We start from the raw sequence: 17079 nt of genomic DNA, 5'->3' as shown, positions 1-17079 counted from the left end.
CTGATGATCCAAATTTCCCCGCCCTCCTCGCGGGGGGGGGTAGAACTTTATTGCTGTGTGGTGTTTGTTGTTGCTGCTTCGCCGGCTGACCCAGATCCTGGAGGCTGAAGCAAGAGTAAACGACAGACAGATGGGACAGGGTTAATTGAAGCTGACACATGTCCGGCGCTCGTACGTCCCCAGATGACACGAAGCGCTCGTCCATATGTTGCTGCTGCTTTTGCCACGTGCCCTCGCTCTTCCCCGTCGCTGCGGCTTTCACACCATTAAAAATGAAGATGTTTACAATCGCGGCGACTGGCCCTGTTGCAATCCCTGCAGCCCCCGAAAACACCAAAAATATACACACACTATACCTGGTTAGTGTGCGATAAAACAGGACTCCCTGCACATAAATGTGTGTCTGTGGAACGTGCGCACACTGATGTGTGCGTCCTTGCTATGACATGCCTCACACGTACCTGCACATTGTCATCACCTCTATACATTATTCATCAACGCGCCTGTTCTTTGAACCTGGGAACACCTTTAATACACCAAATATTTACGTTTCTGACGGGCGGGAAAATATGTGAGAGCAAAACAACGAATCTATGGAACGGAACGGGAAAAATCACAGCACGCCGCTGCCAGTTTCACCCCAGCGAAGACCCGACCGCACCTTCATGTGGCCGTCGCGCCCCCCCGTAACAGAAGGCAGATCTTCGATCCCGAACCTGAAACCCAGGCGGCGTGAGCTGTGCGTCACAGCCATTTTCAGACATGTTGGTGAATCTATACTCTGCATTTGAGCGCGGAGATGGACATGTCCCCCCACATCACTCTGTCTGCTTGTCACCCCGTGTCCCAGCAGAGTTGCCATAGACTGGCAGAGTGTTGATGGCGGTGTCAGCGGGACTTGGGGCTTCTACTTTCCCAGCCCTCCGTTCCTCCAGCAGCTGACAGACAAGGTCAGGGTCTATTCCTGTCTGTCTCTCTGAGATCCTGACAGCCTTTCCTTTGGGAGACCAACCCTGGACAACCCCCCGGTCCCCGGCACGCATCGCCACCAATTAATATTGCATCACCATTTTCTTAGCTACTCCCTCAGGACCTACATCATAGGGAGTGATCAGGCGGCCTCGGCTCCACCTCCAGCAGCTACCTTCCTGCTCACCCCTCGGCGTGTTGGGAGGAGAGGAAGGATCCCGTGGCGTCACCGCGTGTTTGGTATTTAGTTGTTCGGTGCCGTCAACTTTACCGGCTGTCCTGACAAACCTCCCGGAGATCGCTCCACCACGTGACCCTCGCATCAGCGTCTTGAAAACGTCCACCGACGCTCAATCTGTTCAGGAAACACAAACATCGCAGAGCCTTCATAAATATGCTGCATGTCTCTGTGGAAGCCCGGGATAGTGCCTAAATATTTAAAATCCTCTCCCATGGCCACTGAGCGGCTGAGTTATCGCACAATCAACTGGCGTCGCACCACAATCCGCACGTTTAGCAAACCCGTCCTCACTGACATGGAAGCCAGCCCTGGTTTCTAGATCTTGTTATCATTTCCCATGTCTGCCCTCGGATGTCCCCAGCATCCACCCCCCAACTCTGACAGGTTGAGAGTGGCGATCCCAGAGGCCCCTGAGCCAAAATGGTGGTGGGATGAGACCAGCGCAGCTTTCTGAGGAAATATGTCAGCGAGAACTTAGAGGTCGTGGACGAGACACTGGGGGACGGACCAGTTGGACCAGTTGGACCAGTCAAGGGAAACAGCCCAGCAGCAAACAAAAAGGGCCAGAAGAAGCACTGCTTATTTTGTTCTGATCAAATATCAATAATAAATATATTTTTTCATACGTACTATAAATACTTTAGTTGTGTCAATTTCAGGAAAATGAATTCCATCATTTCACCATTAGGTGGATATTTCCAAACACTAAAGGTTTAATGATGAGTCTCCTCTTCAGTTCAATAAAATGTAATTTTTCCCTGAGGGGCAATTTAAAAATGTAAGTCAAACACTCTCTATCCATTCAGTTTCTAAGATAAGTGGACTATGAGGCGTTACCCGTCATCCTCTGCCTTCTGAAGGTTCCAGACAGATTATGTTACGGATGTGTTCCGGACGTTGACACTCTTCATCATCCTGAAGCTCTGTTATTTTGGGAGTCGGGACCATGACTTAGCGTTCTGTCCCACCTTAGATGACAGCCATATCCTGCTGTTTGTTCCAGCCTTGTACCTTTATTCCTCACACTCTGCACTGTTTGCCGTGCGTGCGACCTCAGCGGGTGACGGATGGTCCTACCTTGGGGACTGAGTGATGTGCCCGGTGGCTCTGCTTTGGTCAGGACTGGGAGGTGTCTAGGTGCTGTTCCCAGCTCCCTCTGACTCCCCCCTGTCGTACTTACACACCCGGACACTGAGAGCTTAGTTTGGGCTGATGGAGGAGGACAGGGTCCATGTGCTCCACCTCAACGCTGCCCCGGCCGTCCTCGGCCCTGATGGATTTCCACCGGTGTTGAGGGCTTCCTAAATCACTTGTTCTTGATCCCTCATCAAAAACGTTAGTTGGGCCGGTGAAGGAGAGGGAAGATAAATTAGTCAGAAGATGCAGCTACATCTCATGTCCCAGCCTGCTCCTCCTCCTCCTCCTCATCATCATCTTTCCTTCATCACAGGAGAATAGAGAATAAACGATCCGCCAGTTTATGTGAGGCCGATTTTATTCAGACAGCAGTGTGTGCGTGTGTGTGTGTGTGTGTGTGTGTGTGTGTGTGTGTGTGTGAGCATGTTCCACAAAGAGCTAATCTCTCTGAAGTCCTGTTTGCTCTCCAGGTTTGCCCCCACTACAAACATTTCCCTGATCAAAGCCGTTGAAAAGGCATGCCACTTCAAACAAAGTGCTCACAAGGCCGCGCACGCGCACGCGCGCACATTCCGACACACCTCGGACACGTTGTCATGGAAACCGCATTAATCGCCAACCGCCCGACACGCGGTCGTTTCATCGGGGGAGCCAATCAGGACCGGGAAGACGGGGAGGCAAACAGGAGTCGTGAGCCCAATTACAGATTTGGTGCTTCTTTAATTTCAGATGTTCCGCCGGACTTTCATCGTGGACGGCAGACGCACGCCGTCAATAGCAGCTGCCCTGGCGTGTAAATGCCTTAGTTCACTCGTGCCAATTGAGTCCCGGCATCCCCAGACTTCATCTGATCCTAGAAAACAGCCTGAGGATCAGCCCCCCACCCCCCCACCACACACGCACCGACCTGGACTGTCAATCATCTCGTCCATTCCAGAAGGTTCTTGTGTGCCCCTGACGGGCCGAGAGGGAGATTCGCCGGGCTGTTTGCATGTATTATTCAGTTGTTCAGTAATCAAGCTCATTTATTATCCAAAAGGTGATAACGCTCTAGTCCAACGTGAGTGGGATGGATGTGTCAAATACTCTCTCTGGGACAGGTCCCGAGGTCGGTCCTAATAAGGAAATGATCTGCTGATAATGTGGCATCGCTCACATGGCAACAGATTTTATCCTTCATGTCATGTTTAAGCCAGCGTGCGACTGTTGCTGTCGTAACCGTCACTGCGAAATCGGAGCAGCCGAAGCTGCGAGAGGAACAGACATCGAGGTCCAGGCCGGTTTGAGCGTCTTTCCAGAGGAAGACGTTCAGAGCGACGTCGACGACGAGTCTGTGAAAGATTAGCCGGCAAGCTGGTGGAGCTAAAGGGGGACGCGGCGAAACAAATGCGTTAAAAGTTGGAGAATCTTTTTTTTTTAAAAAGGAATTTCAACTCAACACGTGTGAATGTCAATACTAGGCAGTGGCGTGTTCAGAGATATAAGCTGTTTAATATCGCTCCGGCATCTGTAATCGCGCGGCGACCGAAACCTTCAGTGGAAACTGTCTGTGTTAAAGCTGCAATGACAGGAATCCAGCAGAAGTGACACAAAGTGCCAAAGCATGGCTGACCACGAGACAGGAGCCCAGCCTTTCATTTAAATTCACCGTCTGTCGGCTTCAACTCCCGCCTCCCTCCCTTTTACATTTTCCTGTAATAGTTGTCCTTTTTTAGATGTCAGAAGTCATTTAATTTCCAGAGATACGCAGCGGCGTTATCTGAGACATTTGATGTCATCTTTATCGGGAAATCGCATTAACGGCAGGTGTTACGCTCTGTTTTAAACCTTTCGGGTTCACTTGCATCCAGATTACAGGGACTTTAATAACTTGGATCTTTTTTAACCAGTTTAATCACAGAAACACAAGGAAACAGTTGATGCTTCTGTAGCACGAAAGACGTGATTGTTGAGATTTGCTGCCTGTTCACATCCATGCTGACCGACTCACTGCAACCACGAGTCCTCTCACCTCCTCGCACGTCTCGCACATTGATGATTTATTTGTCAAAAACTCAGAGACACACACACACATGCTTGTACAAGCACTAAATTACATGCAAAGAACTAAAACATCTGAGTGAGAATCTTAAATCTCTGCTGAGAGCCATGGCCAAAGCTTGACGAGAGAGTGTGGCGACACGCTTATTACCACGGCTGATGTTCCACCCAAACCTTTGGAAAGCGTTAAAGAGCCGAGCGTTCCCACAGCGGAGTTCAAAGTGTGCATAAACACTCCGAAGGAGGACCGAGCGCCTCGTCTCAGACTTCAGAGCGAAAGCACCGATTCCGATAGAAAACTCCTTCTTTTTGAAATGCAAAACGGAATCAGAGAGACCCTCCGGCAGCAGTTTGTGGTGTTTACTGTATTCATTCCAACAGCTCAAATGAAACGTCTGCTTGTTGTATAAGTTTAGTCATGATTCTGTCTGTGAATATGGAGGAGTTTAGCTACATTTTATCCTGTTCTGATGTCAGTTATCTTCAGCTAATGTGAGCCTCTCTCAGGGGCTCCTCGCCCCTGCTGAGTCTTCAGTCGTGAGGATGTAGAGAAATCTGATAAATCCACATGTAAACCAGTGTTTGGAAACTTCAGGGGAAGTTTGAAAGGAGTTGTAAACTCTTTAGCCTGAGCTGGTGTGTTTCTGGGATCACAGCAGGTATGTAATTAGTATTTCCCTCATTAATTATATATCATTTCATCCATCTGCAGCCCATCTGTTAATGTTTTTGACCTGATCCTCAACACTCGCGTCACTGTTGTGCTCACGGGAGGAGCAGCTCTGGTTTCATCTGTCTGAAGAATCTGATTCCTGAACTTTTTACGTCCAGTCCGACCTTCCAGTTCCTGAATGTCATTGTGTGTGTGTGTGTGTGTGTGTGTGTTAAATCAGCTCCATCCTAAAGATTTAACTGATGACAGAAGCAGCACACCTGACCTTGAGCCTGTTACACACAAAAGGACTGGAATTCAGCGACAGTAGACGCACTTGATGAAACCACTTGAGCCAATTAATGTCCCAACGGCACTACTGGTCTTTTCTTTCTATCAACACAACATTTAAACACGCTACATTCAGCTTCTGAATACACGCATCAAAAATCAATGTTTATAAACCAGAAACATCTGTTGGGGTGTCTTTATTCTCTCTGTCTGTCTGTCTCCGTGTGTGTGTGTGTGTGTGTGTGTGTGTGTGTGTGTAAGTCGCCTGTTGATTTGAATGCGGCACTAAGTGGCCGTTAATGGCACAAACAGGACGCCGGTTTTAAAATAGCGCCGCGTCCATTAGGCTGGTATTAACAAGTTAATTGCCTGTTACTAAACTGCTGAATGACATTGTCACTGCGGCTGTGTGGGAACAATGGCTGCAGTCCCCACACACACACACACACACACACACTCACACAGGCACGTGCACACACACATGCTCCTCCCAAAGCTCTTCTGCTGCATTCACACATGAGGCTCAGGACTGAATCCAAAGCGTAATGGCAGACATTTGTGTTCACACTCGGAGCCCCGTTTCACTGGTGCGAGGGCCTGGTGCACGCCGCTGATAAGCACAACTGCAGACCAGAGGTGAAGAGAAGGAGGTGTGACTGTAATTATTAAAGCCGGCGTGGTTGTTTACCCGGGTCTGGGCTTATTGTTGTGGCTCAGGAGTTATTGATTGGTCGGAGGAGACGCAGCCATAAAGAACTCCAGATTTGAGCCGTCTGCCGCAGCTTCTCTCTCTGTAAACCACATTTAAGAACAAGGTGTCCCAATTCCAACGTGGCGGAGGTGCACGTGCGCCTTCGCTCCCGCAGCACGCTGCGGCTGACACAAGCGCACGCCGCGAGCGTGCGGCGGCAGATGATAGGGCTGCACAGCAGGGGGCGTATCCCCGGGAAATCATTTCTCTTTCTCTCCCCTTTCTTCCTGTTTGTAACTCGCCCTTTCAAGCGCGGTCCTTAAAGTTCAGTGGCGCATTCTTCAAAAAAGGCCATCGCCGACCGTCTCTGATTCTGGATCACGCTGCGCGCCGACCGGCCATTCCTCCGTTTTATGTCCCTCTCCCCCGTCATCATTTCCTGAAGGTGAGGGGAGTCAGGAGCCAGACAAGCCCGCCGCAAACGCCTTGAAACCCTGAACAGCCTCTGACTTGGCGCCGCTGATCCGTTCCTATCGTAGCGCTGAAAGGCTGCGCTGCTTTTGATACTACAATGGTCCCTTTTTTATTTGTCTGGAGTCTGGAGGACTCGCAGCTCTCCATAAAACAATGTGTGACTGCACAGCGCTTCTCCGAGGCGCGAATGAGTGCTTGAACTCGGCCCCTCAGTGTTTGGTGCTTTGTAACCTCATTTTAAAGATCTTAACATTTAGAAAAGGTCATTGTACTTGTCCTCGAGAGGCTTTTAAGGCTGAAAAGGCAACATGATCTAATGTTAAGCTCTTGACTGAAGTTGTGTTCGGATTCATGTCCTCTGTTGAAAGCTGGTCTCCCGTCGGTGCTGTCGGAGCTTCTTCACCAATATTAATGGTGACTAACAGTCGTATCCTCATGGTTGGCTCAGCGGAGGCTTGAACGCACACGTGTAGGACCTCCTCTAGCCCCCTCTTCGCGTCCCTCTGCCGCTCCTCTCGCCCCGTCTCCGTGTCCCTGCGCCGTCACACACATTGTCTGTGACCTCTGCTGTCATCACGGTTGCCCTTGAGGAGCAGAAATCTCTCCATTTCACAGGGACCAGCCATAAGGGGGCTTGATTGCGGCAAATTGATCCATAATCACACAGTGCTCAGAGCTTTTTATCCCGCCGCCTCTTCATCTCCACTTTAGAAGCCCGCCGTTGGCATATTTACATGCTGTCATCTCAAGGGTTCCCTCTGCTCCTGCACCCCCCCCTTTATTTCACTATATCTCTCTCTTTGTCTTCCCTTCATTCCATCTATGACCCTCCCAATTTTCTTTTCTCTCCTCTGTCCGTCTCTTTTGTCTGGACATGGCTGTTTTGATCCCACACACACACACACACACACACACCACACACACACCACACACACCACAGCTCTGCTTTTGATTGCTGTCTTCAGCTCCACACACGTTCCTGCTGGGTGCTGTGATGTGAAGCACACACAGAGAGGAAGAAGGAGAGGAGGATGGAGATCAGAGCGCTGAGGCCACAGAGTGTCGAGACAAAGAAATGTTGGGACAGATGTGACGTAAAACCACTCAAACCATCAGAGACATAAGATCCTCTTCAGTTTGATTTATGGATCCAGTCATTTTCGATTTTCTTTTAGTAGTGGCTTTGTGAATTAGCTTTTGAATTAAACGTATTGTGATTATTTAGAAGCGGACAACCTTAACAAATATTAAGGATTGAGGGCGCATGGATCGACATGCTCTGCAGAAGAACCTCTACTGTGTGTTTTTGTGGAAAATGGTGTCTAATTTTCTACAGAAACTGAACATTCCGGTCAACAAAACCATGTTTTTTTAAAATCTTTCTGTCTACCTGACGTGCACCTTCCCCTCACGTCTAATGTGGAGACAGAGCAGCAGACAATGAAGCACAAAAGACCGCCCATAAACTCAAACGGTCACTCATTAAAAACATAATGACGGCGGCTCTGAGTGACACCACGCAAGAAAGGGATAAGATAAGAGCTGAGGAAAATCCAATGTGTGCTTTAGAGCTCCTGTCTGCGTCCTCTTTTCACCCCTGTCCCTGTCTGTCCTTCTGTCCGTCCTCAGTGTCCTCCCTCTGTCCATCTTTCAGTCTCTGTCTTCCGGCTTCAGTGCCTTCAGAGGAGGCACGCCGCTCTCATTTCATGACAATTAGCCGTGTTTATGTTTGAGCTGTCATTCAAATTCCAATTTTCACACACACACACACATGCACGCACACACACACACACACATGCACGCACACACACACACACACGCAGGGTTCACCACAGGGCGTAGCTGTGTGTAATGTGTGGTGTGTGACAGAAGATGCTTTATGAATGTGTGAGGAGGCCTTGGCAGTGTGTCCCCCCTCCCCTCAATAAAATGAGCAGAATAAATCTGAGACATGCCACAGGCTGCAACACACACACACACACACACACACACACACACACACACACACACAGAGTTTTAAGTCCTGGTCAGTTCCTGGGGACCGAGAAAACAGCATCATAAAACTCTTATCACTTCAGAGCCCTCTGCACTTCAGCGCACATTCCCGTCCCAATCCATCCCCCTTTTCCTTCTCTCTTTCTATCACCCGCTCCGTTTGTCCTTGAGGTGAAAGAAGGTGGTGTCAGCGGATGGCGAGGGGATGTGTGAAGAGGTTTGATAGTGGTAGGGGGCTCGCTCAGCTGGGACGTACACGGGCTCGTCCCAAGGCTCTGTATAAATTCGGTGCCAGTGACAATTTACAACATGCGCCCATCCTGAATATGACGCAGCGAGATGGCGCCGAGCACGTCTCGTCGCCATCTCGCCAAAGTGATGCTAATTTACGACAGTGTGAAACCCAGAGAGGAGGGGGGGGGGCAGTTTTTACAGTCTCACTGGGCGGGTGAAGCATTTTCTGTAATGAAGCTTCTGGATGTTCGAACCACCACGATACTGAAGGAATAAGCCAAATCTGCGTTTGGTCCAGCTGAACGTATTCCCAGCACAAAGCTGGGGGAAACCTTTGAAAGTGCTGCACTTGCCAGAGAAAATTGATGAGGACGTTCTTAATTTCATTATGTCAGTATTTATGAGTCTGAACCCAAAGTTGTGCAGCCAGAGAAAGAGCTGACCAGCAGAGTCTGCGCTGACCTTCAGACTCCAGTAGATTTATGTTGTTTTTCGCAGGCGCTTTTCTTCTCCAGTCATTTACATATTTATCAGAGTTGCTGGTGGCCTGGCGCCGTCTCTCTCCGGGTTGCCTGCAGAAGCATGGGCAGTAATGGGCCTTACGGTGTGTGTGTGACTTTGGCAGGTGAGAATTATGCTGAGGGAGCACTTTGATTTGGAAGTGTGGCCATAAATTTTGCTTCTGCTGCTCTCACTCTCTCATTGTCACGTCCCTCCCCCGCTGTACCCTGCCAGTTGCCTCACCCCCCCACTTCTTCTTTCTGATTATTTCCAGTGATGGAATGTAAATCATTTCCACAAATGCTGGAGAAGCTTGCACTTATCTGAGGATATTTATGTTTGTGCCAACCTAATTAAAATTAAGAAACTAGAAATTGATCAGAAGTGTATTATTATTCATTTCCATGTCGGTGAGTCTGGAATATCTTCCCTTTCACTCATCCACGGGTGGTTTTACAGTGTTTTACAGTGCTTTCAGGGCTGTGACTGTCCAACAGACACTGAGATGATGTCGACTTGACCTCCAAATGCTAATGAAATATTAAAATGAGCAATAAACCTCTAATGAGGGCGCTGCACAGCACGTCCTCTGGATTGCCTGCAACAAGAGAGAAAGAAAGGTTCCTTGGTACTTGGTGATATGTGTAAACTGAGAAATGTCAGTTTCAGTCAATTTGTCTTCTCTGTCTCATGTCAAGATTGACATGAGGACCTCCCCAACACACACACACACACACACACACACACACACACACACGCCTCAGATTGTCCCTGCTGATCTCTTCTGACACCTTGAGGTCAGAAAATGTCGCTGCAGCACCCCAACGCCCTAATTAGCCATAATTATCCATCATTTTAAAAATATTTCACATCCAAACGCGTCTTTCTCTTTGCGTGTGCTGTATATTTGGAGGTGCTTAGCTCCTCTGGGTTCCCCTCTGGGTTCTGCAGTGCCTATGGAATAATGAGACTTTATTTTGTGCTGCAACACTTGGCTGGGCACAGCCTGATACAAAGCACTGCAGATACAAACACGTAAACACAAGAGCTACTCGGGGAGCATTTGCAAGAGCCCTGAGGACACACACACACACACACACACACACACACACACACACACACACACACACACACACACAGAAGCATGGCACTGTTTCTGTTTTAGTGAGCACCCATACGTATATGCTGGCCTCCAAACTTTAACTACAACTAAACGCTCCCTAACCTCTAATCTCTTTTACCTAATGTACGTAAATCCAATCCAAACCTCTACTGAGCTGTTTTCAGCTTGCAGCACGCAGAGAAAATGTGGGCTCCGCTGTGAGCGCCAGGCTGTGGCTGTATGAAATTGTTTTGATGAAGCAGTGTGGCCTCGATGATTGAATTCCCCGACCACAGCAGCTGCCTGTGTGGTGTCGGGATAAAGGCAACATGTGTACGACTGTATTCCACTCTCCTTATTCCTGATCAGAGTATTATACTAAAGTGTGTGTGTGTGTGTGTGTGTGTGTGTGTGTGTGTGTGTCCTTGTAGTTGCTTTAACTTGACGACCAAAATACAAATTTTTCGAGTAAAGAGAGGCCATTTTGGCTGATCTCCACATGTCCAGAGGATTGTTTCTGGGCTCATGTGTGGTTTTCAAGCTGTAGTTAGAACTGGAATTAGTCTGGGGTTGGTTGGGATGGTGAGGGTTAGGGTAGGGAGCTGGGTAATGTCCCCACAAAGATGGAAATACAAGGCTCTGGGTGTGTGTGTGTGTGTCATGGCGCTGATCCTGCAGGAGCCGATCTGGTGGCCTGGGCTCGAGGTAAAGTAGAATTTCTAAGTGATGGAATTTCACAGCGACTGAGCAACCAGCAGCCAGCCAAACCGTAAGCACTCACATTTACAACAAACGGGCCGCCTCGCTCCACCGAGACTCCAGAATGGCAAAGCCATTTGTCTCTGTGAAGGGCAGGGGGAGCGAAAAGTGAAACAAAATCAGAGGCAGAGTACTTAAATGGTACAATGCTTCTTTTTTTTTGTTTACGACCTCGAACCACTCAAGCATACACACACACACACACACACACACACACACACACACACACACACACACACACACTCGCTGCTATGAGTCTAGATTACAATTACAGAGGTGCATAGCCTGTTGCTAATTAGCATTTTCTCTGCTCAGCAGAAGCGGCTGATAGGATCAATAAGATATTAGGTTTGTGTATAGCGATGAGATACGCAGTCACTTTCATCCATTAGCAACAGTCAGAGAAGATAAACACGGACCCATGAAGGCAGAAACAGTTTAAAGGCAGAAACACTTGAAGATCCTTGAACAATAACTGCTCTGGTTTGATATTTGAAGAACTGCCATGAACCGCACTGAAGCGTAACCGTTTCAATCCATTCAACTCGGAGAAGAGAGCATTTTTCCATATTTATCAGCCAATTAACCCGTTTTAATGCTGAGAAATTAATGGGCAGCCCTTTATCCGTCCGTGTCAGGAGAGGATGCTGTCAGAGAGAGGGGTGAGGCCCTGAATGAAAGCAGATCAGGTCACATCTGTTGCAGGCTGAGTCTGACGTCTGTTGGTGTTTGATTCACCGGTGCTGTTTATTATTCTCTACCATATGTGGGATTGATGTTTGATTAATGTGTGCCTGGCTGGAAACAGACGTCAGGGTCAGCGTGTTTCCACCCAGCCCCTCAGGCTGGACCCCAGAACCTGCGTTATTCATTAGGATTAAGATAATTATATTTAATAACCATATGACAAAAATGTCAGAAGGCAACTGTGTGTATTTAAAACACCACCTCTTGCTCCCTTCAACACCTCCCTTTGCACCCCCCCCCCCCCCCCCCCTGTCTGCTTTTCAGTCCCCCACAGTCCAGAGAGGGGTAAAAAGCTGGTGTTTCTCACAGCCCGCGTCCACCCTGGAGAATCTCCCGCCTCCTTCATCTGTCAAGGTAAAGTTTTAATGTTATGTCAGGTGATTCGGAGCGGGGCACCAGTCTGGTGCTGCATTCAGAGGCCTACAAGGGTGTAAACCTCATTACTATTGAAGCCCAGACCCATGGATGCATACAGCCTCTCCCCTGAATTCAATTTATCTGCTCCTGAACAGACCAAACCAGACAAACCAATTCCTTTGTGGATTTATTATTTCCAGTTTTCCATCTTTGCCTGATTTCTGTTAAATTTGTGTATTTATTTTAGCAACACCACCCTGTCAGAGGGCAGAATGTGTCCAGTAAATCCAGTGATACAGTGTTCTAATCCCCCTGCATCTACAGGAACATGTCGATCCCACGTTCATGTGTTTGATGAACTGTTCATCACAAGTATTGAGGGTCTCATCTCTGTAAACGGCGAGAAGGCATCGGGTCCCCGCCCACTGTTTACCTTTTCATTCTTATCTGATATGCAAAATACAAAGCAGCTGCTTCCAGGCACGCTGCCTCTGTTTTCCAGTTTGACACCAGCAGTTTTCCTCTGCTTGTTTTCACCCTAAAGGGGATATGAGTGTGTGAGGGGGAGTGTGTGTGTGTGTGTGTGTGGTGTGTGTGTGTGTGAGGGAGGGAGGGGTGTGTGTGTGTGTGAGGGGGGGGGGGGTAAACAACACCTTTCAAAAACGGCTGTATTGATATGTGGATGGAAATTTAATGGTGGTGCTTCACATAGACACAGAGAGATGCATCCATCTATCTATCTATCTATCTATCTATCTATCTTTCTATCTATCTATCTATCTATCTTTCTATCCATCTATCTATCTATCTATCTATCTATCTATCTATCTATCTATCTATCTATCTATCTATCTATCTATCTATCCATCCATCCATCCATCCATCCACCTATCATCCATCCATCCATCCATCCATCCATCCATCATCCATCCATCATCCATCCATCCATCCATCCACCCATCATCCATCCACCATCATCCATCCATCCATCATCCATCCATCCATCCATCCATCCATCCATCCATCCATCCACCCATCATCCATCCACCCATCATCCATCCATCCATCCATCCATCCACCCATCATCCACCCATCATCCATCCACCCATCATCCATCCACCCATCCACCCATCATGAGTTGGCTTCCAGCCTGCAGTGTGCTGCCTGTTTTTCCAGCCCTGTCAGCTCCATTCCATTTGTATCGATTTCGCCTTGACTTCTCCTCTTCCTCCCCTGATTCTGACAATGCTCCTCTCTGTCCTTCCTTCTCCTTTTGTTTTTCGAAACTCAATTAACTGCCGATCCATCTTTGGTTTTTCTTTGTGCAAATACGCGTGTGTGTGTGTGTGTGTGTGTGTTTGATGTAGGTGTGATTGACTTTCTGGTGAGCCAGCATCCCGTGGCTCGGATCCTAAGAGACCACGTGATCTTCAAGATCGTCCCCATGCTCAACCCCGATGGAGTTTACCTGGGAAACTACAGGTAAACAAATGCAATTAGGTGACGTTTATTTTTTCAGTGATAGACACAGAACTCCTATAGCGCACGTTTTTATCACTTTCCACCTTCTTTACTCCACACTTAGAGGGCTTAATGAATTCATATAGCTCACAGCAGTGCATCTGTTAAAGATACAGGCCCGGTAGTTAGCTCTAAGGCTATTCTCTCCGCCTGTCTCCATCAGTGCTCTCCTCATTTCTGTCTTTAACGCTATTCCTTCAGCACTGTCGGCATCCTCCTCTCCTCTATTCTCTTTCCCTTTTTCATAATTGCCTTTTACTTAATAGGCTCAGCCCCAGGAATACTAATGCACACTGAGATAAGCATCAGCTCTTTGCTCTGGTGTGTTTCCGAGTGCCATCTAGTGGAGATGCGGTGTCGTTGCATCCAAAACGCCTCACTGGGAAAAATGTCACTTTGTTGAACGGTGATTGCTGATTGACAAATCCTGTTTTCATGCTTTTTCTGTCACACGTTTTCATGCAGGTACTACTTTTACCTTACTTAAATCTCTCTTACACACACATACACACACACAGTGCACAGCTATCCCGGCTAGGAGACGAGGAAACATGCAACACAAATAATCAATGTCAGTTGATCCAAGGAAAACATCTGCACCTCTGCTCAGTTTCTCCCTAGTGTCATCACCATGGGCTTAAATAAATATAAAATATGTCAGTTTGTAGATTTACTGATGCAACCTCCCTGCTTGTCTTGGACCTGTGGCGTCATTAGCTGATGGGCCAGCATGCTAATGACTGATCTGAGCTCACCGTTTAGACATGACTGCATTTGGTCATTAGAACCTGCCAACAATCGTTTTCTGATTATTAACGCGCCTCGATTAGGCAAATGCTTGCCAACCCTGCAAATACCCGTAGCTCTCTGCTCAGCATGGTGGTGGAGCACTGCTTTACAAACTCTGCTCCCGTGTGCTGTTTGGTTGCTAACGCTGACTAATGGTGATAGGAGCAGTCAGCTCCCAGGTAATTTGGTGTTACGGCAAATTCAAACAGATGCAGCAGTAACCCAGAGCAATAACAGCGTCCAGAATCACAGCTCCAGCTACCACAGTTGAGCAGATCAGCTGCGGTGGATCTGCAGAGTGCTCTATCAAAGTGTGAAATCATCAAACCTGCCTCCCAGGCATTGGCAGTGTAGTACTCACACCACAAATGTACCACACAAGCTAAAGATACAATGCAAACCTTGAAAAAAACGCTGCTTCTTCAATGCTCGTCCCATGTTGCCAAACTTTACCTAAAATTACCGATGGCTGAAATCATGTCTCTGGTGTGTGTGTGTGTGTGTGTGGTGTGTGTGTGTGTGTGTGTGTGTGTGTTTTCAGGTGCTCTCTGATGGGCTTTGACCTGAATCGGCACTGGCAGGATCCCTCTCCATGGGCTCACCCCACGTTGCATGCTGTCAAACAACTCATAATACAGATGAACCAGGACCCGGTCAGCGCACACACACACACACACACACACACATTAATAGAGTGTGCAGTACGGTTCTCTGCCTTCCTGCTTGCTTCAGCGTGTTCCTCTGAAGCAGGTTCTGGCTGCATGCACCTGGGAATGTGGGTGGGACAGTCAGCACCTCTAGAATGTCAGCTGGGCTCTCCTGACCATTCAGAATTGTTACTGAGGCATTTTACTACGCTGTCAGTCTGGAGTTGCTGTAATTTTTACCTCTCTTGTTTCAGTCTTCAGGCAGAGGAATGTTACCCAGGCAGGCAAGGGATTTCTCTCTTTGTTCCTGATGTTAATTATAAGCACAGCAGCAGGTTGGCGGGATTATTGAAGGTCAGCGTGTGTCCTGGGAATACTCTGCCCTTTTGTACATTCCTCTAATCCTGATAAGAGAGGGAGCGGGCCGGGATGGGACGCAGGGCAGTCTAGAGGGGATAAGGCGTGGAGCTGGCATCAGGCAGATTAACCTTTTCCCCTGATGCTGACACACTGATCGATAGACTCTGTCATGGCAGGGCGATCCACTCCTGGCTGTCATTCACACATAAACACGCGCGCGCGCACACACACACACACACACACACACAGACTCATTCTGGGCAAACCGACAACATTCCAACACGTACCTACAGTGCTTCACTGTGCTCTGAAGTGTTCTTAATCACCTCCCATCACAGTCATTTTCGCTTGCATCTTGATTAACATTACTATATTACCCACTTATTGTCCACAAATATGAGCTCATGTATTGTGTGATATCCAATGAAGTCCAGTGTTTCCTAATCTGAACCTCTGAACAACACACATAGGTCTTTATGCTTCAACCTGCTGTGGATGAATTCTCATTCTCTTCCGTTGTCCTCCTCTTATCCCTCTCTGGGCAGGAGCCCAGACCGTCCTCTCCCCAGCTACCTCCTCCAGCCCCTCCAGGAGAACACCAAAGTGTTTCAGGGCTACATGGGAAATGTAATCCATTCAGCGCGTGCTGGGTCTGCCTCAGGGTCTCCTCCCAACTGGACGTGCCTAAAAAAGCCTCCCCATGCAGACCCCGGGGGAGCATTCTAATCATGCCCTGGCCGCCCCAGTTGGCTCCTATAAACATGAATGTCTGAGCTCCTCACTTGTGTCTGTGATTCTGAGCCTGGCCGCCTCCCCCGAGGAGACTCATTTCAGACATCCGTGTAGCTGATCTTATTGTTTCGGTCACTCCCCACGCTCCTCGCCACAGGTGAGGGTCAGGAGCTAGATTGACCAGTAAACTGACCCTTTGAACCCACTTGAGCTCCTCCAGTCGGCTGCTGATGCTGGTTGCTGGGATTTCAATGGTAAAGGTGTCGTCCTGAATGGATTCGTTGCACAGAGAAGTTTCTCTGTGGACCTCTGCAAACATAAATCCGCTTCGTTTGTCATTCACTATGACTTCTAATTTAGATATGCGCCAGGCAACATAATTCAAAGTCACATTGCCGCATGTTGCACAAAACCATTTAGCCTGAGATCCCATCCGTGATTTCTGTGACAGACCCCCTCATCAGTCCAAAGGGAGTGTTGATCATTGTGAATTCAGCGGTGCTGTGTTTGTGCAGAGAAAATCGCTTCCTTGTTCACTTTGGGACAATAAATTCCCAGACAAGTGCTGTTTAAATCAAAGCTTGAAGCGCGAGTAATCTAGTAGAGCCATCAGTCGGTATTTATGGCTGCAGACTTTTACGCGACACACGTTTGTGCATCACTTCAACGCAGCTGAGGACATCTGTATTCATCTGCGTTTGTGAAACTCAACAAATTATGCCTAAAATTTAAAAATAAGTAAACTGCTTCAGAGTTTCTCACAATGGAATTTCAACAGACTGATTAAGAGCCTTCTACGTCCTGGCTAACTGACCAGCGTCTGATCCAACACGATGGTGA

At 48.2% G+C, this 17079-nt stretch overlaps 1 protein-coding gene across 1 annotated transcript in view; it reads left to right on the top strand.

Moving 5' to 3' along the window:
* Positions 1–15301, top strand: part of agbl4 (AGBL carboxypeptidase 4) — a 162879-nt gene extending 147578 nt beyond the window's left edge. Inside the window, exons 8-11 of the mRNA XM_057038951.1 lie at positions 12098–12187; positions 13558–13672; positions 15042–15159; positions 15233–15301. Of these exons, the coding sequence (XP_056894931.1) occupies positions 12098–12187; positions 13558–13672; positions 15042–15159; positions 15233–15301 (392 nt within the window). The remainder of the gene's footprint in view (positions 1–12097; positions 12188–13557; positions 13673–15041; positions 15160–15232) is intronic.
* Positions 15302–17079: the final 1778 nt, after the last annotated feature.

The sequence above is a fragment of the Takifugu flavidus genome, chromosome 7 (assembly GCF_003711565.1).
Source record: "Takifugu flavidus isolate HTHZ2018 chromosome 7, ASM371156v2, whole genome shotgun sequence".
NCBI classification, from domain to species: Eukaryota; Metazoa; Chordata; class Actinopteri; order Tetraodontiformes; family Tetraodontidae; genus Takifugu; species Takifugu flavidus.
This window is presented reverse-complemented; position numbering and strand designations above follow the sequence as displayed.